This window comes from Chiloscyllium punctatum, chromosome 3 (genome assembly GCF_047496795.1).
Source record: "Chiloscyllium punctatum isolate Juve2018m chromosome 3, sChiPun1.3, whole genome shotgun sequence".
Lineage (NCBI taxonomy): Eukaryota > Metazoa > Chordata > Chondrichthyes > Orectolobiformes > Hemiscylliidae > Chiloscyllium > Chiloscyllium punctatum.
In genome coordinates, this window is record NC_092741.1 from 148,688,573 (window position 1) to 148,713,948 (window position 25,376).

The 25,376-nt window shown below is 40.9% G+C and overlaps 1 protein-coding gene across 2 annotated transcripts in view; it reads right to left on the bottom strand.

Moving 5' to 3' along the window:
- The window catches only part of LOC140466537 (meprin A subunit alpha-like), a 42,321-nt gene extending 17,749 nt beyond the window's left edge, over window positions 1-24,572 (bottom strand). For both annotated transcript variants that reach the window (XM_072562016.1, XM_072562011.1), the window contains exons 1-10: window positions 24,499-24,572; window positions 24,394-24,418; window positions 24,228-24,281; window positions 24,003-24,043; window positions 23,829-23,904; window positions 20,708-20,825; window positions 17,368-17,543; window positions 15,571-15,792; window positions 15,315-15,461; window positions 1,543-1,758 (exon numbers count right to left, since the gene is read on the bottom strand). In XM_072562016.1, the coding sequence (XP_072418117.1) occupies window positions 1,543-1,758; window positions 15,315-15,461; window positions 15,571-15,792; window positions 17,368-17,543; window positions 20,708-20,825; window positions 23,829-23,904; window positions 24,003-24,043; window positions 24,228-24,281; window positions 24,394-24,418; window positions 24,499-24,564 (1,141 nt within the window). In that variant the 5' untranslated portion in view covers window positions 24,565-24,572. The remainder of the gene's footprint in view (window positions 1-1,542; window positions 1,759-15,314; window positions 15,462-15,570; window positions 15,793-17,367; window positions 17,544-20,707; window positions 20,826-23,828; window positions 23,905-24,002; window positions 24,044-24,227; window positions 24,282-24,393; window positions 24,419-24,498) is intronic.
- Window positions 24,573-25,376: the final 804 nt, after the last annotated feature.

A 25,376-nucleotide genomic window follows, 5' to 3' on the forward strand; every position in this document is an offset into this window, starting at 1 on the left:
TCTACTCAATGCTCTGACCAAAAAGGGAAAGCATAGCAAACGCCTTCTTCGCTATCCTATCTACCTGCAACTCCATTTTCAAAGAACTATGAACCTGCACTCCAAGGTATCTTTGTTCAGCAACGTGCCCCAGGATCTTACCATTAATTGTACAAGTCCTGCCCTGATTTGCTTTTCCAAAATGCAGCACCTCATATTTATCTAAATTAAACTCTATCTGCCACTCCTCAGCCCATTGGCCCATCTGATCAAGATCCCATTGTAATCTGAGGTGACCTTCGTTGCCCTCCACTACACCTCCAATTTTGGGGTCACCTGCAAACTTATTAATGATACCTCTTATGTTCACATCCAAATCATTTATATAAATGACACAAAACAGTGCACCCAGCACCAATCCTTATGGCACTCCACTGGTTACAGGCCTCCAGTCTGAAAGGCAAATCTTCACCACCACCCTCTGTCTTCTACCTTTGAGCCAGTTCTGTATCTAAATGGCTAGTTCGTTGTGTATTCCATGAGATCTAACCTTGCTAACCAGTTTACCACGAGGAACCTTGTCAATCATCTTACTGAGCTCCTTGAATGTCCACCGCTGTGCCCTCGTCAATCCTCTTTGTTACTTCTTCAAAAACCTCAATCAAGTTCATGAGATGTGATTTCCCACACATAAAGCCATGATAACTATCCCTAATCAGTCCGTGCCTTTCCAAATACGTGTAAATCTTGTCCCTCAGGATTCCCTTCAACAACTTGCCCATCACCAATGTCAGCTCAGTTATTAGCTTTTATGTTTGCTGACAATTCAGGGAATGTCATTGGAAAACCAGTGATTGTGTATTTGGATTTTAGCCTTGTATAAATTGCATGCCTGCTTTTAACCTTTTCTTAACCAAACAGTGTGAATTGTATATCCATTTTAACTCGACTGATAAAGTTGGTGGTTAGTTGATATAGATTTGACTCTTATCCTCATTGAGCTGAGCCAATAACTGTTGCTGAGGGTGGTAACCGGGCAACAGAACAAATGAACAGTCCTGAAATGTTGTCTGGTCCAATGTATTAGCTGGGTGGCTGACCCTATACACAAACTGGGCTGGTTGCAACGTTACGATCAAAGCTGCTGGTGTGCTCCAAAGTGAAACATTGAAATGTAAATGCATTGTGAATGTTCCACAATGAAGTAGGGAGGCTGGCATGTGTTGACTCTAGTGTCCATAGATAGGGGGCATTTACAGCCACTGCCAATGGAAAGTGTCCTGAGACTGTGGTGCCAGGAGATTTGGTAGAAGTTTGACAAGTTGGAGTGGCCCAATACTCGCTCTGACTTTCAGGTCAGGAATTCATCACATCAAGTTTCTATATAGCAGGTGGTAGAATAGGAATGCGCAGATTAATGAGGTGAGATTAGGTAGTAATGAGGGTGATATTGAGTAATAATTCCCACTCATAGACCTCTCACCACTCACTACTGAGAACTTCCTCTCACTGTCCAGTCCTCTGGTAAAAACATGAACTCTCAAAATATTCAAAGACTCATACCTTGAATGGTCTTAATTTTAACTAGTTTTCGAACAGTTCCAGTTCCATCATCCATTTTCATCCATATGACAAGTTTATCCTTCAGACTTCCTGTCATTTTATAGAAGAACTGAAGACACTGCTCAGTCCTTTTAGGATAAAGGATTCGGGATTCCAGAAGACCGGTTTGACCAATCTTGCCACTTTGCACGTCAAAGTACATGAAGTATCCAGAATCTAAAACACAAAGGGTTAGTTAGCAACAGAAGAAAACTGAATCATTCTTCAGTAAAATATCTGATTTAGGGCTTTATAGCTAAGAAAACTTAAGTTGTGACAATTGTCATTGATAAGGTTGGGGGGAGGTTAAGTTGGGTTGCAATATCCAGTCAGCATGGATGGGTTGGACTGAAGGTTCTGTTTCTGAGCATCTCTATGACTTTATGATTCTTCTACGCCAGCCAAAATCATCAAGAAGAAATACCCCAACAGAATTGACACGTTAGCCGACAAAAAAATAATTCCCTGCCTAAAGTCTGAATATTGTGCGAAATATAACTCCAACCTGTGATGATGCTACTCCTTTAACAAGGGTATCTTGTCCTTGATTTTGTTTTCAGCGGAGTCAGAAAAACACGGGTTTCAAGTCAGGGCTTGGATGGGTTTTAGGGCCAGTTTATTTATAGCTAACAGATACTGCCTCAGGAGAAAGGCTTTCAAAGAAAACACTCTTACAATAAAAGGTGAGTGGCCAGTTCTCCCAGCTCAGCTTTTCTCTAGTTTGATTGTTTTCTTGGCAGTGTGGCTAGTCACTGAAAGCAGTCCGGCAGTAGTGAAGCTGCTGGACCCAAAGAAGCAGGTCCATGCTGACCCTCTCTCTCTATGACTTCTCTCCTGTAAGACCCTGTGTTTGATTTTACCTTTAGTGCCAAGGAGTGATTATGGGGACTGTTGCCAGTATTGGGAACAGCATCATTAAGTTGGTATAATTTATTGGGTTTTCAGATAGGCTACATTCTTCAGCATTCTGTTGTCTTTCGTTTGTGTTTCATTTGGTAATCTTGTAAATAAATTCTGTTTTGTTTAAAACTAAGTGGTTTGACCAGCTGCATCACTCCTGGAATATCCACATACACCTGCTTAAAACAACTAGCAAAGTTAGGGTCTAGGCTAATTTCTTGAAATGTTTTGAGGGGGTCTGGCCTAGTCCATGACAAACCTGAGCTTCTAACATGAGAAGATTAGTGCACTGCAGCTACTGCATGGTTCTGGATGACCAGAGAAGTCACCTGCCATATATGAATCAGAATATTTCATAATAACCATCGTGTTTGTACAACAACAATGATCTATACTTATGTAGCATCTTTAACAGAATAAAATGTGTAAGACAATTCACAGGGCTGTTATAAAACAAAATTTGACACCGAACCACATAAGCATATATCTAGAATCATAGAATCCCTACAGTGTGGAAGCAGGCCATTCAACCCATTGAGTGCAGACTGACCCTCCAAAGAGCATTCCACCCAGACCCACCCTCAATCCTATCCTTTCAACCCTGCATTCCCTATGGCTGTTCCATCTAACTTACACATTCCTGAACAATATGGGCAATTTAGCATGGCCAATCCACAAAACCTGCACATTTTTGGTCTGTGGGAGGAAATCAGAGCACCTGGAGAAAATGCACACAGACACAGGGGGAATGTGCAAACTCTACACAGACAGTCACCTGAGGGTGGAATCAAACGCAGGTCCCTGGCGCTGTGAGGTAGCATTACTAACCAATGTTCCATCCCTTATCTGATCTAATCGAAAGCTTGGCCAGATATAGGTTTTAGGAAGCATCTTAAATGACCAACTATAGAGACAGAGCAAGCTGATGTTTTGAAACTAGATAATAAAGAGTTAGCTAAACTCAAAACTTTAGCTTGCTCTCTCTGTCTATGGATGTTGCCTGACCCACTGTGATTTCTAGCATTTTTTGTTTCCAGTACAGATTCCAACATCTGCAGTAATTTGGTCCAATCTTAATTTAACAAAATGGGGCAAAAAGATGTAGGGAGAATACTCAAGGTGTTTCAGGCCCAGGCAACTAGAGGTATGGCTACCAACAGTTGAGTGATTAAAATTGGATATGTTCAAGAGATCAGAGTTAGATAACTGCAAATATCTTGGAGGGTTGTGGTCTGAAGGATGTTAAAGGAATAAGGAGAGGTAAGAAAATAGGATGAGAATTTTACAACAAAGACATTGTTGCACAACAATTTTTATGTTGGTTTATTTTGGATAGAATGAGGAGACCAGTTAGATTGTTTTGGAATAGATAGATAACAAAAGGAATTTAGTGTCAGATGAGTACAAAAGAGAAGAGGTTTTAGAATTTTATGGCATTGAAGTAGCTTGTCTTAGTGATAGTATGAATATGCATGGCCAAGTATGACTGCATGACCAAATTCCACCCCAACTCCATTTCCAAGTTTGCTGGTAACATCACAATTGTAGGTTGGATCTCAATAATGACGAGACAGTATTTAGGAAAGCAATTGGTCGTTTAATGACATGGTGTAAAGACAACAATCTCTCCATCAACATCAGCAAAACGAAGGAGCTGCTCATTTACTTCAGGAAGCAGACTGGATGGCACACTCCTGTCTACATCAATGGTACTGAGATGGAATTGGTCGAGAGCGTCAGGTTTCCGGGAGTGTTGGCCATCAACAATCTGTGCGGAACAACCCATGTCAACACAATGGTCAAGAAAGCACAACAATGTCTCTATTTCCTCAGGAGCCTAAGGAAATTTGGCATGCCCACAAGGGCTCTTTTTAATAGATGCAACATGAAAAGTATCCTATCTGGATGCATCACAGATTGGTATGGCAACTGATCTTCCCAAGACTGCAAGAAACTACAGAGAGTTGTGAGCACAGCCCAGTCCATCACACAAATCAGCACTCCATCCATTGACTCCATCTATACTTTCTGCTGCATCGAACCAACATAATCAAAGACTCCTCCCACACAGGTTGTACTCTTCTCCACCCTCTTCCATCGGGCAGAAGTTATAAAAGTTTGAATAGGTACAAACAGATTCAAGAATAATTTCTTCCGCGCCATTATCAGACTTTTGAACGGACCTCTCAAATATTCATTCTGATCTCCCTCTATCTCTCTCTCTCTCTCTCTGTGCATCTGCTTTGCAACTGTAACAGGTATTCTGCACTGTATTCTGCTACTTTGATGCACTTTGTAGGGTACAATCTGTCAGTAAAGTATGCTAGACAATACTTTTCACTTTATCTCGGTACATATATCAATATAACAATATATCAAACATGTGGTCAAATAGGCACCAAAACTGCAAACGTTCTGTTACAATCTCAGAGAGTTGCCAGGAAAAGGAATAAAGTTATTTTCTAGGAACTGAGTTTGAAGCGGAGACTGAAAATAATAATTTCAATCTTTCCAATATTTAACTGGAGGAAATTTTCACCCATCCAGTCGTGGATTTTAGGTAATTTGGCAATTACAGAGTAATTGAGAAAGATGATGTTGAGGTTGAGTCACTGGTGTATCATTGGTGTATAGGTGAAACAGAGACTGTGCATTTGGTGATAATTAGGCAAAAGTGAGGACTGCAGATGCTGGAGATCAGAGTCAAGATTAGAATGGTGCTGGAAGAGCACAGCAGATCAGGCAGCATCTGAGAAGTAGGAAAATCAATGTTTTGGGCAAAGCCTTTCATCAAGAAAGAGGCAGGGAGCCTTCGTGGTGGAGAGATAAATAAGAGAGCCTCCCATTTATCTCTCCACCCGGAGGCTCCCTGCCTCCATTCCTGATGAAGGGCTTTTGCCCGAAATGTTGATTTTCCTGCGCCTCAGATGCTGCCTGATCTGCTGTGCTTTTTCAGAACCACTCTAATCTTGACTTTGGTGATAATTGCTGAGGGGCAGCAGGCAGAAGAGAAATAGTGGGAGTGGTGGAGAGAGGCAACAATTGGTCCTTGGGGTACACCAGAGCTTACGATGTAAGAGCAGGAGGAGAAGACAGAGGATACTTTACAAATGATATTCTGATAGGAGTGAGATGGATATGAATGGAACCAGGTGAGACCAGTCCCACCCTGCTCAACAACATAGTTGGAGGAGGATGCATGGTCAAACCTATCAAAGGTTGCAACTTAGTCGAGAATGAGAAAAGAAAATGTAGCTTTGTTACTTTGAGAAGGTGTGTGCTATATACTATGGCAGAGACGGAATCCTGATTTGAGCATATTCAGGAAAGACAGAGTCAAAACCCATTTCAGTCAAAAGGAATGAAGTATTATTATGAGTTTTCATGTTTCAATAAATAGGTCATAAATAGAGGGAGAAAACATTTGCAAACTGACTATACTAAACAGACACAATAGCGAGATCAGGATATATTATTCTGTAATAATAAGCAGTTAAAGAAAGTTAGGGAAGCAGTTGCAGATGCTTACTCTTTAAGGATAAAGCTGGGGGAATATGTTCACTCAAGTTAAGTGACAAATATCAGAAGGGAAAGGACAAACGGAGGATGGACAACAATGAGAGAAAGAAGTTAGGTCAAAGCACCTGCCCAACTCCAAACAAAAATGAACACAAACAAATGACTTTGAGTGCATGAAATCCTCATGCTGTAAGGATTGTGTCTTTTTAATTTGTGTTTTAAAAAATCTGTAGACTGAAATGAGAAAGAGCTGCTTCAGATAGAACCAGTGTTGGAGAGGGTAGTTGCAGTTTTGCAAAGCAAGCAACTTGACACATATGGCAGGCATCATAAACAACTGAATAGGCTGTAATTGGGCGCCCCCTAGCAGAGCGCTTTAGGGAACATCTCCGAGACACCCGCACCAATCAACCACACCGCCCCATGGCCCAACATTTCAACTCCCCCTCCCACTCCACCGAGGACATGGAGGTCCTGGGCCTCCTTCACCGCCACTCCCTCACCACCAGACGCCTGGAGGAAGAACGCCTCATCTTCCGCCTCGGAACACTTCAACCCCAAGGCATCAATGTAGACTTCAACAGGTTTCTCATTTCCCCTTCCCCCACCTCACCCTAGTTCTAAACTTCCAGCTCAGTAACTGTCCCCATGACTTGTCCGGACTTGTCCTACCTGCCTATCTTCTTTTCCACCTATCCACTCCACCCTCTCCTCCCTGACCTATCACCTTCATCCCCTCCCCCACTCACCCATTGTACTCTATGCTACTCTCTCTCCACCCCCACCCTCCTCTAGCTTATCTCTCCACGCTTCAGGCTCACTGCCTTTATTCCTGATGAAGGGCTTTTGCCCGAAACGTCGATTTCGAAGCTACTTGGATGCTGCCTGAACTGCTGTGCTCTTCCAGCACCACTAATCCAGAATCTGGTTTCCAGCATCTGCAGTCATTGTTTTTACCTCTGGAATTGGAATAGAGTTGCAGACAATTTTGAAGTTGATGGGGTGTTCAGTTGTAGCTTTTATTTTGGCCACAAGAATTTGATTGAATTATGGACTAGTGACCAGCAATCAATGGCAAATCTTTTATCACCTGCCAACAACTGCGTGATTGCTTCTCAGGTTGTTTGAACTGGAAGCTAGTTAGAGAGAGAAAGAAGTATTCAGTTCTTCTGGGAGCAATCTCCTTATTCTCTACAAAAAAAAACTCAATGTAAACACAAAGTAAACCAGGTTGTCTTTCCTGCAACAGATGTTGTAGGTTGTGACTTTTAAATAATATGTCTGAGACTTTTTATAAGGGAACCTGTTACCTTGTGTCACTTACCAATGAGTAGAAGGAACAGAGAAAGACAATCAATGGAACATCCTTGGCAGGTCTAAAGCCATAGGGATAATCTCAATAACAGATCCTGGGAACAAAAAATACTGAACTATTTTTTTCTTCCGCCCATAACCTATTTTCCCTTTGTCTGTCTCTATGTAAGAGGGAGTTTTTAAGGGGATTAGAGTTTAACTAGTAGCATTATATGCTGACACTTTATAGTTGTTTACTTGTAGCCAGAGTCTAATTACTTGTAATAATTTGTGATTCTTATTCAATATGGAAACCTGATCCATGCTTTCTAGCAATCTGTGTCTGAAAGTCAGATAAATCTGGGAATTTTGCGCACTGTACCAAACCTTTAACTTTGGAGATGACTTCAGGAATGGTGGGGCTTGATTTCCAGCAAGTTACCCCAGTGAGTTTTAACAAGGCACTTTACAAAGTTTCTTAAAGAAACAAGTGGCGACCCTGACAGCTCAGGCATCCTAATGCATAAGATACATGACCAGATAAAATGCTGATATGTTAACACAATGCGCAAGTTTCTTGACATGCTTTTGATTTTCATTACCGAGCAAAGCTTTCTTAATCATTAAACGAAGTAATTCCTCTGCTCATTGCACTCCGATAATAGTCCTTAAGAATGTGGCAGCATTTTAATCGACACCATTACTAAAGAAAATTGTCAAAGCTTGATACTAGTGCCTTGTCATGTGTACTTTGACAACAAGCTAAGTCAACAATATTTACTTCAATCTTTATCTAGCAACCAAGATATCAGATATCATCCAAGGATGAAGTATTTGTTTGTTTTATCAGCTTGAGGCTCCATGACTGAGGCTTCTTTTCTACTTTGGATCATCATAAGATTTAGCAACAGTCAAATCTGACTTTTGTGATAGCTGATAAGGATATCTTGTAAAACAATAACTGTAATCTAAATCCAGTTCTTATATCAGCTCTTGAAATAAAACACTATGATTGTCAACATGTTTATCTTTAAATCCAAAGGTCTTGAGTTCAACTCCGCTTCAGGGCTTGAGCATAAAATCTAGTGTCATGTTTCAGTTTTAATACAGAACAAATTTTTATTTCCAATGGTTTTGTCTTTCAGGTGAAGCACTGGATACCCTATGAGCTCTTTGATTGACATACAATATCTCTTGGCACTGTTCAAAAAACTAACAAGAGTTCTCTGAGTGTTGTGACCAATAGTTAGCCCTCAGATAACAAGGGCCAATCCAGATAATCAGATCATTTATCACATTGTTTTGCACGCATTGATTGCTGAAATTGTGAGCAAACCAACGGCAACCACTGTTCAAGTGTAATTGACTGTAAAGCACATCAGAATGTGCTGAGAATGCATAAGGTACTCCATAAAATCAAGGTGTTTCCTGCCCTGGCTAGGCCTGAGTGCCAGAATTCACATCTAACTAAAATTGAGTGTATTATCTGAGTAAGTGGAAAGATTTCCAACTGTCCATTACATATCGTGAAATTAAAACAATTATTTTGCACATTTATTATGACTTCACGATGGTTGACTGTAGATCCTAATGATAACTGGAAAATAGATTCCCAGTAAAGCAGAAGCTCTTTGAAGATTGCTGTAATTGATTGGAATGTTATTGCAGTGGTGACTATTCCAGTGCAAGACCAGAAATGATCAGGGCGTCAACTCAGAAACAGGATGTCTGGCCACACACAATCATTAAGGTGCCAGAAAATTAGCAATGTACAATTGAGGAATCAGGTCAATTGCAGGAAGTAGCAGGAAATTGCTGACCTCACATTTACCTAATAGTGGCCAACATTCTGGGCTCTGCAATAAATCTTAACCATAAGTCCTCCACTCCCTGCAAGCCAGTAACATTATTCTGCCTGTCGGGGAAGGATTTAGAACCCAAACTGTTTCCCTCACTTCTATATTTGGCTTTCTTGAGGAGAAAGCCATCATCCTCCACCCTCCCTCAATTACCTTTGCCCTTCCCTCATCATCCTTGACACTCTCTCTATCACCCTTGACCTTTCCTTGATTACATAAGTTTTCATGAAAGTTAGTTCTTCATACTTTTCAGTCACAAATGTCTATTTGTGGGAAAATCATTTCTGACATATGAACTGCACAGTAACCTGAACTTGGTCAATTCATTCTTTGTTCTACAATTTAGGTGCATGCATGTGTAACACTGACAAATGTTCTACCTTGTCTCCAGCTCTTTAAAGGTACATTGTGCCTCTTTAAAAAAAGCTGCCCTGCAGGAGGGATGGGTTCCATAAAATTATGTTGGGAAACTGAAGACAAAGAGGAATGGAGCACCAGGAACGGGAAAGGCCTGCAAGAATCAATGAGACTACACTGGAAGCATTAGTCAAGATATGGACTGCAGGAGATTATAGGTAAAAGTGAGGCCTGCAGATGCTGGAGATCAGAGTCCAGATTAGAGTGGTGCTGGAAAAGCACAGCAGGTCAGGCAGCATCCGAGGACCAGGAAAATCATTGTTTTGGGCAAAAGCCCTTCATTCCTGATGAAGTGACTTTGCCCAAAACATCGATTTTCCTACTCCTCCGATGCTGCCTGACCTGCTGTGCTTTTCCAGCACCACTCTAATCTGGACTGCAGGAGATTACCCCTACTTTTTTTTTCACTAGGGTAAAGGGCTAATGCTCAAATCTGTAACTCGCCAGCCTGTATCAGTAGTGCTATAAGAGATCACTTGACAGTAGAATTTGGAGAGACATGATCCTGTGTGCAGGCTCCAATAGTGTAAATAGTTAGCAGAATATTAAAGACTGAGGTTATCTTGACAACAGTTTCTCTAAATCTTGCTCAGGACCCAACCTCTTCCAGGACACATCATTGTGATAACAGAGCCCAGGGCACAAGCAAGTCTCAAGGACGTGGGAACTAGTGCTGAAGGATGGAATGCTGGTCAACACTCGGAGATGAACCATGAGAAGGTGGCCACAATAACTCGAGAAGTGTAATGATCTCACATACATGGCAAAGCACAGTGAATGGATCTTCACATCACAGTTCAGATTCAACAGGCCACCACCTCTTCATAGTGCTTGGACACCACACCAAAATAAAGCACCTAAAAGCACAGGCTATTGAGGACAGGTTATCAGGCTGTTTCCTGTCATACAACTTATGTTGCAGCTGTACAGGACAACAGTTAGGCCGATGTTGGAATATTGCATACAATTCTGGTCTCCTTCCTATCGGAAAGATGTTGTGAAACTTAAAAGGGTTCAGAAAAGATTTACAAGGATGTTGCCTGGGTTGGAGGATTTGAGCTATAGGGAGAGGTTGAATAGGCTAGGGCTGTTTTCCCTGGAGCGCCGGAGGCTGAGGGGTGACCTTATAGAGGTTTATAAAATCATGAGGGACATGGATAGGATAAATAGACAAAGTCTTTTTCCTGGGGTAGGGGAGTCCAGAACTAGAGGGAATAGGTTTAGGGTGAGAGGGGCAACCTAAAAGCACTCACTAGGATTCAGGACTCACGCCTACCATTCACAGGCTCCTTCTCATCCACACCCACGCACCTTCCGATGATGCCCACCTCGTGCCCACCTCCTGCTGTCTCCACGTACCTCCTGCTCTGCAGCATTATAGGCAGGAACACCACAGAATACAGTGCCACATAGATATTTTCATTCTGAACTCTCCCTTGCAGGTGAAGGCTGCAACTGTCAGGAGGGAGACCTAGAGGACTGAACGTGAGTGGCAAGGTGAAGGGGGAAGGAGTGGGGGTGGGCTTGTTGCATTGAGTAATACTGAGGTCATCAATGATAACCATACAACACTGCCTTTCTCCCCTTCATCTTGAGATGGGGTACTAATTGAAAACTGCAATGTGGACCTCAGGCTATTATGCTTCTTCAAGCTATTACTCCTCAACTCTTCTGTTAAGGTTTTGTATTTTCAGATTCCTTCAAGCCTTTTGCCACATTTACAGGAGAAAGAGGAAAACCACCTCAGGCTGTAATGGAGCAGCCCCGATGGATGTAAGGCTAGGTGAGTCCATGTTGACCAGAGTCATAGAGATGTACAGCACAGAAACAGACCCTTCGGTCTAACCCGTCCAAACCGACCAGATATCCCAACCAATCTAGTCTCACCTGCCACATCTGGCCCATATCCCTCCAAACCCTTCCTATGCATATACCCATTCAGATACTTTTTAAATGTTGCAATTGTACTAGCCTCCACCACTTCCCCTGGCAGCTCATTGCATACATGTACCAACCACTGTGTCAAAAGGTTGCCCCTCTCACCCTAAACCTATTCCCTCTAGTTCTGGACTCCCCCACCCCAGGGAAAAGACTTTGTCTATTTATCCTATCCATGTCCCTCATGATTTTGTAAACCTCTATAAGGTCACCCCTCAGCCTCCGACACTCCAGGGAAACAGCCCTAGCCTATTCAACCTCTCCCTATAGCTCAAATTCTCCAACCCAGGCAACATCCTTGTAAATCTTTTCTGAACTCTTTTAAGTTTCACAACATCTTTCCGAATTGTATGCAATATTCCAACATCTGCCTAACTGTTGTCCTGTACAGCTGCAACCTAAGTTGTATGACAGGAAACAGCCTGATAACCTGCCCTACAATAGCCTGTCTACTTACCAGAGCTCCATGCTGCTGCTGCTTCTCCTCCTCTTTCACAGAGCTTCTCTCCATTGCTTCATCTGTCCTATTTCTATATGCTTTCAGAGGGCTTGGGCATGGCAGGCAAGACCCAGCATTGTCTGCCTACCCACACTTCCCTGAACTGAGCAATTTACTAGTCCATGTCAGTGATGGCTCACATTCAACCACATTGCTGTGGATCTGGAGTTATAGGTAGGCCAGACCAGGTAAAGATGGCTGATTTCCTCTTATAGGACATTAGATAGACAGATGGATCTTTACAAGAATCAACTACAATTTTCTGGGCATTATTCACTTTCAATGAATTTTAATAATTTCAAATTTCACCAACTACCATGGTGGGATTTGATATCCTATCACCAGAGTATTGCCATTAATCTCTGGACTACTACATGAATGACCTTGGCACTACATCACCACCTCCATAGTGACTCATGATGATATTGCAGATCAAGGGATACAGTTCCCACACCTGGGTTACCTACTTTGCTAACACATTGACTGTAAGTACCAGCTCTCAAAAATTAACTCCAAAGCACTCCAGAGTACTTTCAAGTATTTTGCAATTGCAGTAGTTATTCAAAATCGCTTTTCCAGCAACAGTAGTTGGGTATCCAGCTCTTTTAATAATACTCAGCCACTCTTGTAAGTGATTACATGGTTTCTGGTGAGTGATGTACAAATTTGTTTGAATGGTCTGTTTGGGTGTGTGAGGACCTGTTAGGAGAGGACCTGTTCAGGTGTTTTTGACTAATGCAGGGGATCCTTCTCAGGCAGTCAGTCACCCAGCACAAACACAGCATCCTAAACCAAAAGCAGAAAGTGGAACAGCACCCAAACACAGGATGATAATCAGTTTCCACAGTAACACCTTATTTGACATGTTAGGTGCACCCTTGACATGCCTGTCTCATAGTTCTAGGCTTCCTATTAGCTTGGGTGTTAACCAGTGCTTTTCTGCATTTTGACACTTTTAGAAAATGGTTTGACACTTTTAGAAAATGCGTTAACATGTTCTTATCCTGAACAAGCTTTGACTTTGTTTCATAAGTAATTTGTCTTCTCCTATGCAGGCATTAGCAACATGCAGTAAACCACTGCTCCAAAGATGCCAGCACTGGAGACCTTCAGATCCTGCTCCACCTCTGAGGAGGAAGCCACTCAATCCTCAGAGGATGCACTGTCAAGGATTTCACTTGCACTCCTCTACCATTTAGAGACTTTCACCTCGGTGCCTTCCTAATCTAGTTGAGACTCAGGGCCTCAGTCTGGTGAGCACATCACAGGTACATTTCTGTAGCTGGCCAAAGAACAATCACCTCAGCTCTCTGACATTCTGAGGACAGATGGATGCCAGATACTTGCTCAAGTCCAGGCACAAGATGATCTCATTGCCTCAGATATTATTAACTTTGTGAAAATCCATATATTTGGACAGGAGCAGCAGACAGGTGTGTAAGGCGGCTGGATCAAAGGATGGAGGAGTCAGCCAATGATTACGATCCATGTGATCATAAGCCACCAGTGAGCTACAGCTACTGGGCAGACCTTCATGTCAGGAATTTGCACTGTCTTGTTTCAATAGAGGAGAATTTGAAGTGAGGTGAGTTGGGTTAATAACAAGATGCAAATATATGGAAATACATAATTGCCACCAAGGATAGGAACAGAAATCATGGGCCCCAGTGTTTCTACTTGCCCAGAGCCCAGGTCCTCGTCTACCCCAAACCAAGAACAGAGGTTCTATCCAAAGCCTGATCAGAGTGGCTCCAACCCCAACCAGAGAACAACAGGTTCGCTAGAGACCTAGGTCTCAGTTAGTGTGCCCTGATGTAAACCCCATCATAGCTCCTGCCACCATTTAATAGTAGGATTCCAAAGTCACCCATAAAACTGAAGGGGAAAGTTGGGAAATGATTGCTTAATGTCGAAATTTCCAGTTTTTCATTCTCATTTTATGTTACCACCCCCAACTTTCACACACCACACCAGGAAGAGAAAAGTTCTGCCCTTGGAGTTGCCATTTTGAATTATATTCACAAAATGGAAAACAGAAAATGGATAGAATAATTTGCTGCCCCCAAACCATCAATGTCCAACAAATGCAACTATTCAGACTTATCACCAACACTGGCCAATATATTGACATGATCTTCCTCCTAGTTATTTCTCTTAGGATGGGTATCACTGACCAGGAAGCTCTTGCAACCATGCAATCTAAACGACTTAGGCTTCCATGTCACATGGCACTCCATGCAAGGCAGACTTATATTTGATACATATTATTTATAATGCATGTTATATTGAATATTGAGGAACCAGAACATGGGAGTTTTACATTACAATTAGAGCTAGGCCATTCATAGGTGATGCTTGAAAGTACATCTTTACACAGCGAAAAAAGGATATTAATAACTCTCTACCTCAAATGCTGCCAAGGTCAATTCAAATTAAAATATCAAACTGAGATTGATAGACTTTGTTAGGCTAAATTACTGAGGATTATGGGACAAAGGTAGGTAGTTAGTAGAAAATTGGAGTCAGTCATGATCCAATTGAGTTAAAGAATGTTGAATGTAGATCGAATGGCCTTTTTATCTTCCTGTCTTTCTAAAAGTCATACAGGTACCACAATGCTCCAAGATTATTATTTAATATCATTTCCATGTCATTACCCAACACAGGCTCATCTGCTGTTGAAACTTCTGGCTTTGTTACCTCTAAGCTTGACTATTCTAATGCACTCCTGACTGACATCCCATTTTCCACTATCTGCAAATTTGAGACCATCCTAAGCTTTGCTGCTCATGACCTAACTTGCATCAATCTGGTTCATTTATTTCATCTCTGGTTATTAGTTGACCTAGGCACCTGATTAAACAATGGCATCATTTTAAAATTCTCATTCTTGTTTTTGACTTCCTCCATGTCCTCCTCACTCTGCCCTATCTCTAGACCTAGAAAAGATAACACAATTCTTCAAGATGCCGACATTTTTCTAATCCGATCTCTTCCCTAATTTTAAGCAGATCACCTTAACTGGGTATACCTTCAACTGCAAAGACTCGTGTTTACTAATTACTCCCTAAACCTCTCTGCCCATCCATCGCTCTTTCATTCTTTAAAACAGCCATTGAAATAACTCTTTGCTGTCCGAATTTCTTTTTTATTTAGTTTATTGTCAATTTTTGTTTGATAATGTTTCTGTAAAAATCCATGGAATACTTTAAAATAATGAATAGATACAAGCTGCAGCTGTTGATATTAATAGTCTATTGATAAGCAGTACTAATAAGTATAAAAAAGGTAGCCAAGTGTACACCCACCTCTGCATTTGCCATTTACAGTATGATCCTCATTCCCAGGATTGCTCTTCATATGAACCCAGTCAACATCTTCATTTTCACCCTGAATCATGCCACAGATATTAATGAACTCAAAGGAACATTGGTCCAACAATGTGAGAGTGGAACCTGAGAAAAAGATACATGAGAAAATAGATTTAATGAACTATTCTTTAAGTGTTGAACTCTCTGTAGAGTCCTATTTCTATTCTAAGTAAACACTGAAAATTGAACTTACTGCAGTTATACATGCGATTGAGCCTTAGCAAATCAATGGCACTGAAGTCCAATCGCTGTCCAATTATTTCATCAAATGCTGGTATTTTTGCTGTGATAGTAGGAAAACTATCGTTTATGTTGAAAGAGAATGGTGCATAATGCATCAAAGATTCATAATCATATGGAGTATTCAGGTCCGTAATATAATTATCGTCATATACCACAAAGTTATGCTCCATACCTGCATAGAAATGAAAATTTCTTTATTAACTTTTAGACACACTGTATCAAATATTGAGTTATTACATCAATAATTCTGGATTCCCATCTTCTTTCACAACTTGTGTCCATTTCAAGTCCAACAAAGTTGGGAAGAGTTCAACTGAGTTCAAAAGAATCCTATGACTTTAATCAGTGCAAATTCGCTAATTAAATCAACAATGCCAGGTATTCATAAATCTCCCAGACGCCTGTTCAAAATTAAATTCTGCTTGTCATAGAGTCATAAAGTCATAGACATGTACAGCATGGAAACAGACCCTTCAGTCTAACTCGTCCATGCCGACCAGATATCCCAAATTAATCTAGTCCCATTTACCAGCATTTGGCCCATATCTCTCTAAACCCTTCCTATACATATATCCATCCAGATGCCTTTTAAATATTGTAATTGGACCAGCCTCCACCACCTCCTCTGATAGCTCATTCCAGACGCACTACCCACCGCCTGAAAAATTTGCCCTCTAGATCTCTTTTAAATCTTTCTCCTCTCACCTTAAACCTATGCCCTCGAGCTCTGGACTCCCCCACCCCAGGGAAAAGGCACTGGCTTTCACCTGATCCATGTCCCTTATGATTGTATCAACTTCTATAAGCTCAGTCTCCAACGCTCCAGGAAAAACCCCCAGGTTACTCAGCATCCCCTTTGCTCAAACCCTCCAACCCTGGCAACATCCTTGTAAATCTTTTCTGAATCCCTTCAAATTTCATCATACCTTTCCTCTAGCAGGGAGACCAGAATTGAATGTAATCCATGTGTTAAACAGTCTACTTTGAACTCTTTCAAAAGATGAGATGGAAAAATGTTTAAGACAGTAAAATTAAGTTGCATGTTCTTTGTGAATCTATGAAGTGTAATGCCTCATTTTTTATACCCACAAAACTTTTACAGCAATGCAGATATTTATCATACAACAAAATATTATTTTTCAGCAATAATTAATTAAATTATACTTCATTAAATAGGATATACATTTTTCAAGGGATTTCACACTAAGGTTATTAACATAAAAGATGTATTCTCATCAGATCAGTGAGTCTAGATGAATGTAACATAGGAGTAAATCAATACTCTACTGACGGGAGAACAAAAAAAATCCCTAAAACAACTTCTGACATTCTCTGTTTAATTGTATGGACTCCAGAAGTTGCTGGAAGCTTCAAAGGCATAATGATGTCACTGACAATTTTAACATCATTACTATGATAAAATCTAGGCTAATATGTTTGCAGTGACATGTGTTTTGCATTGTGACTGTAGTAAGTAGTTCCATTTCATTTCAGCCCACCAAAGAGAAGATTTGTACTTAGTCTGGCAACTGGTTACTGCCAATAGCCACTTTGGTCTGTTTGCTTGAATCTCCTTTACAGCAAATTCAGTGCAGAGGTTCCAAACTACCATTTGCTTTATTCTCAAAGGTGAGAAATTTTTAGCATATTGTATTTTTTAAAATGAGTGGCTCCATAGCTAAGGTCTTTACTTTCAGATGATGCTGATGTCCCTATAATTGAAAAGAATGAAAATTTGAAATCCGACCTGGAATAATTTCATCCCACCAAATGTTAACATAGTCATCCCGGTCTGTCCTTGATTGTTCATGGTAGAATCCTAATGCATGTAGGAGTTCATGCTCAACAATAGCTTTATAGTCACAGCGTTCACCAATGGATACAGTTTGGCCACTGTGCAAGTCACCAACAGAAGACCAGCACCTGTTCAATAAAGATGTTTTTAATAGTTCACACATAAATAAATCAAGAAGGGCTGAGATTTATATGACACCTTTAACCTCAGCTGTGCCGGGACCACAAAGTTCTTGATCTCATTACAGCCTTGGCCCAAGCATGGACAAGAGTTGAACTCCAGAGGTGAAGTAAGAGTGATTGTTCCTGACATCAATGCAGGCACTTGATCAATGGTTTTCACAAAATTTGAGACAATAGATATCAGGGGAAAACTCCACTCTGATTGGAACCCTACTTGGCTCAAAGAAAGATAGTTGTCGTGGTTGCAGATCAATGATCATAGACCCAGTACATCACTACAGGAGTTTCTTAGGGTGGGATCTTAGACCCAACAATCTTTTTTTAGTTTCATCAATGACTTTCCCTCCAACATAATATCAGAAGTAGTGTGTTTGTTGGTGATGGCACAATATTCAGCAACATTTAGAGTCATAGAGTCATAGAGATGTACAGCATGGAAACAGACCCTTTGGTCCAACCCGTCCATGTCAACCAGATATCCCAACCCTATCTAGTCCCACCTGCCAGCACCCGGCCCATATCCCTCCAAACCCTTCCTATTCATATCCCCATCCAAATCCCTTTTAAATGTTGCAATTGTTTCAGCCTCCACCACCTCCTCTGGCAGCTCATTCCATACACATACCACACTCTGTGTGAAAACGTTGCCCCTTCGGTCTCTTTTATATCTTTCCCTTCTCACCCGAAGCCTATGACCTCTAGTTCTGGAAACCACAGCCCCAGGGAAAAGATTTTGTCTATTTATCCTATCTATGCCCCTCATAATTTTGTAAATCTCTATAAGGTCACCCCTCAGCCACTGACACTCCAGGGAAAACAGACCCAGCCTGTTCAGTCTCTCCCTTTATCTCAAATCCTCCAACTCTGGCAACATCCTTGTAAATCTTTTCTGAACCCTTTCAAGTTTCACAACATCTTTCCGATAGGAAGGAGACCAGAACTGCATGCAATATTCCAACAGTGGCCTAACCAATGTCCTGTACAGCTGCAAAATGACCTCCCAACTCCTGTACTCAATACTCTGACCATTAAAGGAATGCATACCAAACACCTCCTTCACTATCCTATCTACCTGCCACTCCACTTTCAAGGAGCTATGAACCTGCACTCCAAGGTTTCTTTGATCAGCAACACTCCCTAAGACCTTACCATTAAATGTATAAAACCTGCTGAGATTTGCTTTCCTAAAATGCAGCACCTCCATCTGCCCATCCGATCAAGATCCTGTTGTAATCTTCTTGGCTGTCCACTACACCTCCAATTTTGGTGTCAACTGCAAACTTACTAACTGTACCTCTTATGCTCACATCCAAATCATTTATGTAAATGAGAAAAAGGAGAGGACCCAGCACCGATCCTTGTGGCACTCCACTGGTCACGGGCCTCCAATCTGAAAAACAACCCTCCACCACCACCCTCTGTCTTCTACCTTTGAGCCAGTTCTGTATCCAAATGGCCAGTTCTCCCTGTATTCCATGAGATCTAATCTTGCTAATCAGTCTCCCATGGGGAATCTTGTCGAACGCCTTACTGAAGTCCATATAGATCATATCTACTGCTCTGCCCTCATCAATCTTCTTTGTTACTTCTTCAAAAACTCAATCAAGTTGTGAGACATGATTTCCCAACCACAGAGCCATGTTCCCACGTACAAAGCCATGTCCCCCACCTCACCCTAGTTCTAAACTTCCAGCTCAGTAACTGTCCCCTTGACTTGTCCGGACTTGTCCTACCTGCCTATCTTCTTTTCCACCTATCCACTCCACCCTCTCCTCCTTGACCTATCACCTTCATCCCCTCCCCCACTCACCCATTGTACTCTATGCTACTTTCTCCCCACCCCCACCCTCCTCTAGCTTATCTCTCCACGCTTCAGGCTCACTGCCTTTATTCCTGATGAAGGGCTTTTGCCCGAAACGTCGATTTCGAAGCTACTTGGATGCTGCCTGAACTGCTGTGCTCTTCCAGCACCACTAATCCATAAACATGCATTTATCTGCTCTATTCTCCTACTCCTGCCCTCACCAGCTCGTAGCACCAGGAGTAACGTTCTGGGATTTATATATGAAAGAACTGAAGCCAACATGATCATTCTAAAAGATGAGAGACTTAACAAACAATCCAGGTCTTTTTCAATATATAATTTCAGTTGCATCACACTGTAAACTTTTGCTATAAATTCTATGTCTTACAATCTTATACTCCACAACCACCTGATAAAGGAGCAGCTCTCTGAAAGCTAGTGCTTCCAAATAAACCTGTTAGACTATAACCTGGTGTTGTGTGATTTTTAACTTTAAAATTAAGGATTTAAAATTAAGTGGACTCAAACGTCAATGTGTAATCCTACATGTAATGAATTTTCCTGTACCTATTCCACCAAGATGATTCTTTACACTAAATGCAACAAGAGGAAACTCTTTCACACAGGTTTGAAAACGTATCAGTTTGAAGCAAGTCAAACATTTGAAACAAAGCTGAATCTTCCTTAGACCATTTTAACATAGCAAAACACTTTAAAAATAAACAGGGATGGGCACACAACTAAGAATTTTGGGAAGAGTTGGAGAAGGTCACTGAATGGTAAACATAAATATGCAGATTTTGAGGAAGATTTTAGAAGTTGGATGCCATGTAGCAAGGCAGGAGGGTGAAGAAATTATTCCAAAGTGTTAGGCTGTTAGTTGAAAAGCCCTGCATCAAGAGATAATTGAACACTCCATAATCTTGACTCAGTAAAAGTTAAAGGTTCAAAATGAGAAATGGAGTTAGAGGACTTTGCAGATGTAGACTGAAGTATACTTGTGACTAAGGTTGTGGAATTTAAAAGCTGCATGCTATAGTATTGGGAGTGATGGAGGTCCTTGCCTTGATGTTTTACGAGTACAAAATATGATAGCTTTGGTATACCACATTATTTAGACCTTTGCATAGTTACTATGGGGAGAAATAATGTTGTACTCTTGAACAAACGCTGAACATGCTCATACAGAATTCCTATTTGCAACAAACTAGCACACAGAGCAATTTGGTTCCAGAATATCAAATGTTGTACAATAACACGATTCCTGCTTTGATTTATTAATACAACTGTGTGATTACATACATACCCATCTAATTTTTGAAAAATTATGTATGTTTCCTCGCCATCATAGGGTTTGAAATCAACACAGGATTTCAAGCGATACTGCTCAAATGAGTTTAAGATTTCACCCTTTGCATTTAGATCTGTAAATCAAAATACTAAAAAAATGAACAACTTGTTTAAATAAATCATAAACTATCTTGATCTTCATTTTCCAACTAACAGACATTAATTATAAAATAGTCATTTCAAAGAGGTAAAAACCTTGCTAAAAATACACAGAAAACCATACCCTGATCAAAAGTTACTCCTGATATTTTTTAGAGTATACATGTGAAATTTTGTGTTACAAGCAGACATGATGTGACGGGCAGTTTATTTTTAAATTATTCAGATCCAAGCTACTGTATACAAAACAACAGAGGGCCAAGTACTCAGTCCGTTGCCCGGGATTAGATAATAGGACAGTCCTAAGTAATCGCCCATTCAACTCAGATCTGTGCTCTGATGCATCAAACAACTTTCCACCACTGTGCAAATAATTACTGTACTTAAAAATGTGTAAATAATTTTGTTAATGGATTTTAATTTTTTTCTTTATTAAATTTGAAATAACTTTCCCTTTGGACTGCAATAGCTTGAGATAAACAAATTAAGGTCGACGAGGGGAGAGGCCATTCTAGACTTGGTGCTCGGAAACTAGCCGGGGCAGGTATCAGATCTTGTGGTGGGAGAGCATTTTGGTGATAGTGACCACAACTGCCTCACATTCTACATAGCTATGGAGAAGGAAAGAATTAGGCAAAATGGGAGGATATTTAATTGGGGAAGAGGAAACTATGATGCGATTAGACATGAGTTAGGAAGCATGGATTGGGAGCAATTGTTCCATGGTAAAGGCAGTATAGACATGTGGAGACTGTTTAAGGAACAGTTGTTGCAAGTGATGAATAAATATGTACCTCTGAGACAGGCAAGTAGTAGTAAGATAAAGGAACCTTAGATGACGAGAGCAATAGAGCTTCTCGTCAAAAGGAAGAAGGTAGCTTACATAAGGTGGAGGAAGCTAGGATCCAGCTCAGCTCTAGAGGATTACAGGCAGGTGAGGAAGGAGCTCAAAAATGGTCTGAGGAGAGCCAGGAGAGGGCACGAGAAAGGCTTGGCAGACCGGATTAGGGAGAACACAAAGGCATTTTACACTTATGTGAGGATTAAGAGCATGGTCAAAGAAAGAGTAGGGCCGATCAGGGATAGCATAGGGAATTTGTGTGTGGAATCTGAGGAGGTAGGGGAAGCCCTAAATGAGTTTTTTGCTTCTGCCTTTACGAAAGAAACAAACTTTGTAGTGAATGAAACCTTTGAAGAGCAGGTGTGCGTGCTGGAATGGATAGAGATAGAGGAAGCTGATGTGCTGAAAATTTTGTCAAACATTAAGATTGACAAGTTGCCAGGCCCTGACCAGATTTGTCCTCGGCTGCTTTGGGAAACAAGAAATGTAATTGCTTCGCCCACTTGCGAAGATTTTTGCATCCTCGCTCTCCACTGGAGTTGTACCTGAGGACTGGAAAGAGGCAAATGTAATTCCTCTCTTCAAGAAAGGAAATAGGGAAATCCCTGGCAATTACAGACCAGTCAGTCTCATGTCTGTTGTCTGCAAGGTGTTAGAAAGGATTCTGAGGGATAGGATTTATGACCATCTGGAAGAGCATGGCTTGATTAAATGCAGTCAACACGGCTTTGTGAGGGGCAGGTCATGCCTCACAAACCTTATCGAGTTCTTTGAAGATGTGACTAGAAAAGTTGATGAGGGTCGAGCTGTGGATGTGGTGTATATGGATTTCAGCAAGGCATTTGATAAGGTTCCCCATGGTAGGCTAATTCAGAAGGTCAGGAGGAATGGGATACAAGGGAACTTAGCTCTCTGGATACAGAATTGGCTGGCCAACAGAAGACAGAGAGTGGTAGTAGAAGGAAAATATTCTGCCTGGAAGTCTGTGGTGAGTGGTGTTCCACAGGGATCTGTCCTTGGGCCTCTACTGTTTGTAATTTTTATTAATGACTTGGATGAGGGGATTGAAGAATGGGTCAGCAAGTTTGCAGACGACACAAAGGTTGGTGGTGTCATTGACAGTATAGAGGGCTGTTGTAGGCTGCAGCAGGACATTGACAGGATGCAGAGATGGGCTGAGAGGTGGCAGGTGGAGTTCAACCAGGATAAATGCGAGGTGATGCATTTTGGAAGGTCGAATTTGAAAGCGGAGTACAGGATTAAGGATAGGATTCTTGGCAGTGTGGAGGAACAGAGGGATCTTAGTGTGCAGGTACATAGATCCCTTAAAATGGCCACCCAAGTGGACAGGGTTGTTAAGAAAGCATATGGTGTTTTGGCTTTCATTAACAGGGGGATTGTGTTTAAGAGTCGTGAGATCTTGTTGCAGCTCTATAAAACTTTGGTTAGACCGCACTTGGAATACTGCGTCCAGTTCTGGTTGCCCTATTATAGGAAAGATGTGGATGCTTTGGAGAGGTTTCAGAGGAGGTTTACCAGGATGCTGCCTGGACTGGAGGGCTTATCTTATGAAGAGAGGTTGACTGAGCTCAGACTTTTTTCATTGGAGAAAAGGAGGAGGAGAGGGGACCTAATTGAGGTATACAAGATAATGAGAGGCATAGATAGAGTCGATAGTCAGAGACTATTTCCCAGGGCAGAAATGACTAACACGAGGGGTTATAGTTTTAAGCTGGTATAGAGGGGATGTCAGAGGTGGGTTCTTTACACAGAGAGTTGTGAGAGCATGGAATGTGTTACCAGCAGCAGTTGTGGAAGCAAGGTCATTGGGGACATTTAAGAGACTACTGGACATGCATATGGTCACAGAAATGTGAGGGTGCATACATGAGGATCAGTGGTCGGCACAACATCGTGGGCTGAAGGGCCTGTTCTGTGCTGTACTGTTCTATGTTCTATGTTCTATGTTCTAAGTTGACGTGTCGGTAAGAATAATTGGATACTTGCAAGTATTAAATCTCAAGTAAAATAATATTAAGGTAGCAATGTTACTCTTCTTACAATAGATATTCAGACTGTGATGTAATATGCCTTTAATGCCTTCTGATTATCGACAAGTTTACATAGAAAAAGTTACCAAGGTTGTCAGCCAGAATGTACGGAATAGGGAATTTCCATCTCGATGTTGGATCTTTAAGAGCATTCCGTTCCAGCTGTAACAGAGTGAGTAAATCAATAACATATTCATAATTGGAAGTATACTGTTATAAATTGATATCTTAGAAATCAATGTAATGTGTCTCACACTTACACTCTGTACAATGTCGCCTTGAAACAGAAACCTTGGGGATTCTAAGAACAAAGTAATTAGAAAAGTATACCAAATGCTCTGCCCGCTGATCAAAAACATCACACAAATAAAAACATAAAAGTTGAATTAAGATGAAGAATTTTAGGTTATATTCTTACTAGATTTGAAAGAATATTACCTAAAAGGTGATAAAGAACAAGCTTTCTGTTTAAATGTTACACCTACCTAAATTTATTTTTGGAATGTCATCTCGAAAATCCCCAGGATCTACATCATAAACTGATGAAGGAAAGACAAGATTTTAACAAGTTGACTTTTGCAATCTAAGAAGTAGTGAAAATTCTTAAAATATTGAGCAGGAAAATAAAAGGCAAAATATCTCAATATATACCATTCTCAAAAGGAGTATCTCTGATCTGGAAAAAGAAGATTGATATTTGTTGAAATATTGAAACAACAACAAATAACTTTTTAACCTACAAGAACTGTATCTTACCGCTAAAGTACTACAATGGGTGATCAATAATGCTAAGCAAAGGGAAAACAGTCCAGAGAAGTTCATGATTGAAGTAGTATATCCAAATATCTTAACAGTGCCGTGTTGTACAGGCGCACTAAATTCAGTTTCTCAATTTCCTGGACTTTGAACAGCAAATTTATCTTTACAGCATTCTTGTACCATGCAACGAAATTTCTCGTGATGTAAATCTGCATAGAGCCATAGTCATTCGGAGTTTAACTCTGTTCTTTCAAAAGATCATAGTCTATAGGTTACATAACTTTTTTTTGTAGATTATGAAAATAATACAAATGGCTAATGAATAAGTTACCTGAAAAAGTGAGAAATCCTTACAACAACTTTTCCTCTTTCTTCAACAAGAGTGCAGATGTTTGTTTTGACAATTATCCAGGAAGTAATTCAGAGAAGGTAACATTGGAAGGTTTTTTGTTTGTTTGGCACCATTCTTGCCTTTTGGCCAGAAGATGGTGGCCTTGCAATTTTAGGCTGACCCCTCAGACTGTGGTGCGATGGCTCCAAAAAAGGCCAAACTGGTCCAAAGATATTTGAATACTGTCCTGGGTGTCCTGGTGGATAGAGTTAACAAACGTTCAGTCCACTTTGTGGTGAAATGCGTAAGGAGGCCAGCATACCATACCAATTCTGCCTGTACAGAGATTGTATCATGCTTCACTACTCTGACCTCTATAAAACTGTGCTCTGTTGGTTGTCCTATAAGTGATCTTTTACACTTCACAAGAATAATGTTACAACACAGGGTAAACTCTCCTGCTTAATTTAAACCAGCAACACAGAAAAGATTTATCCCATGCAGTAATTTGTGAAAATTCGAGAGGCCAAAAACTATTTAAAGT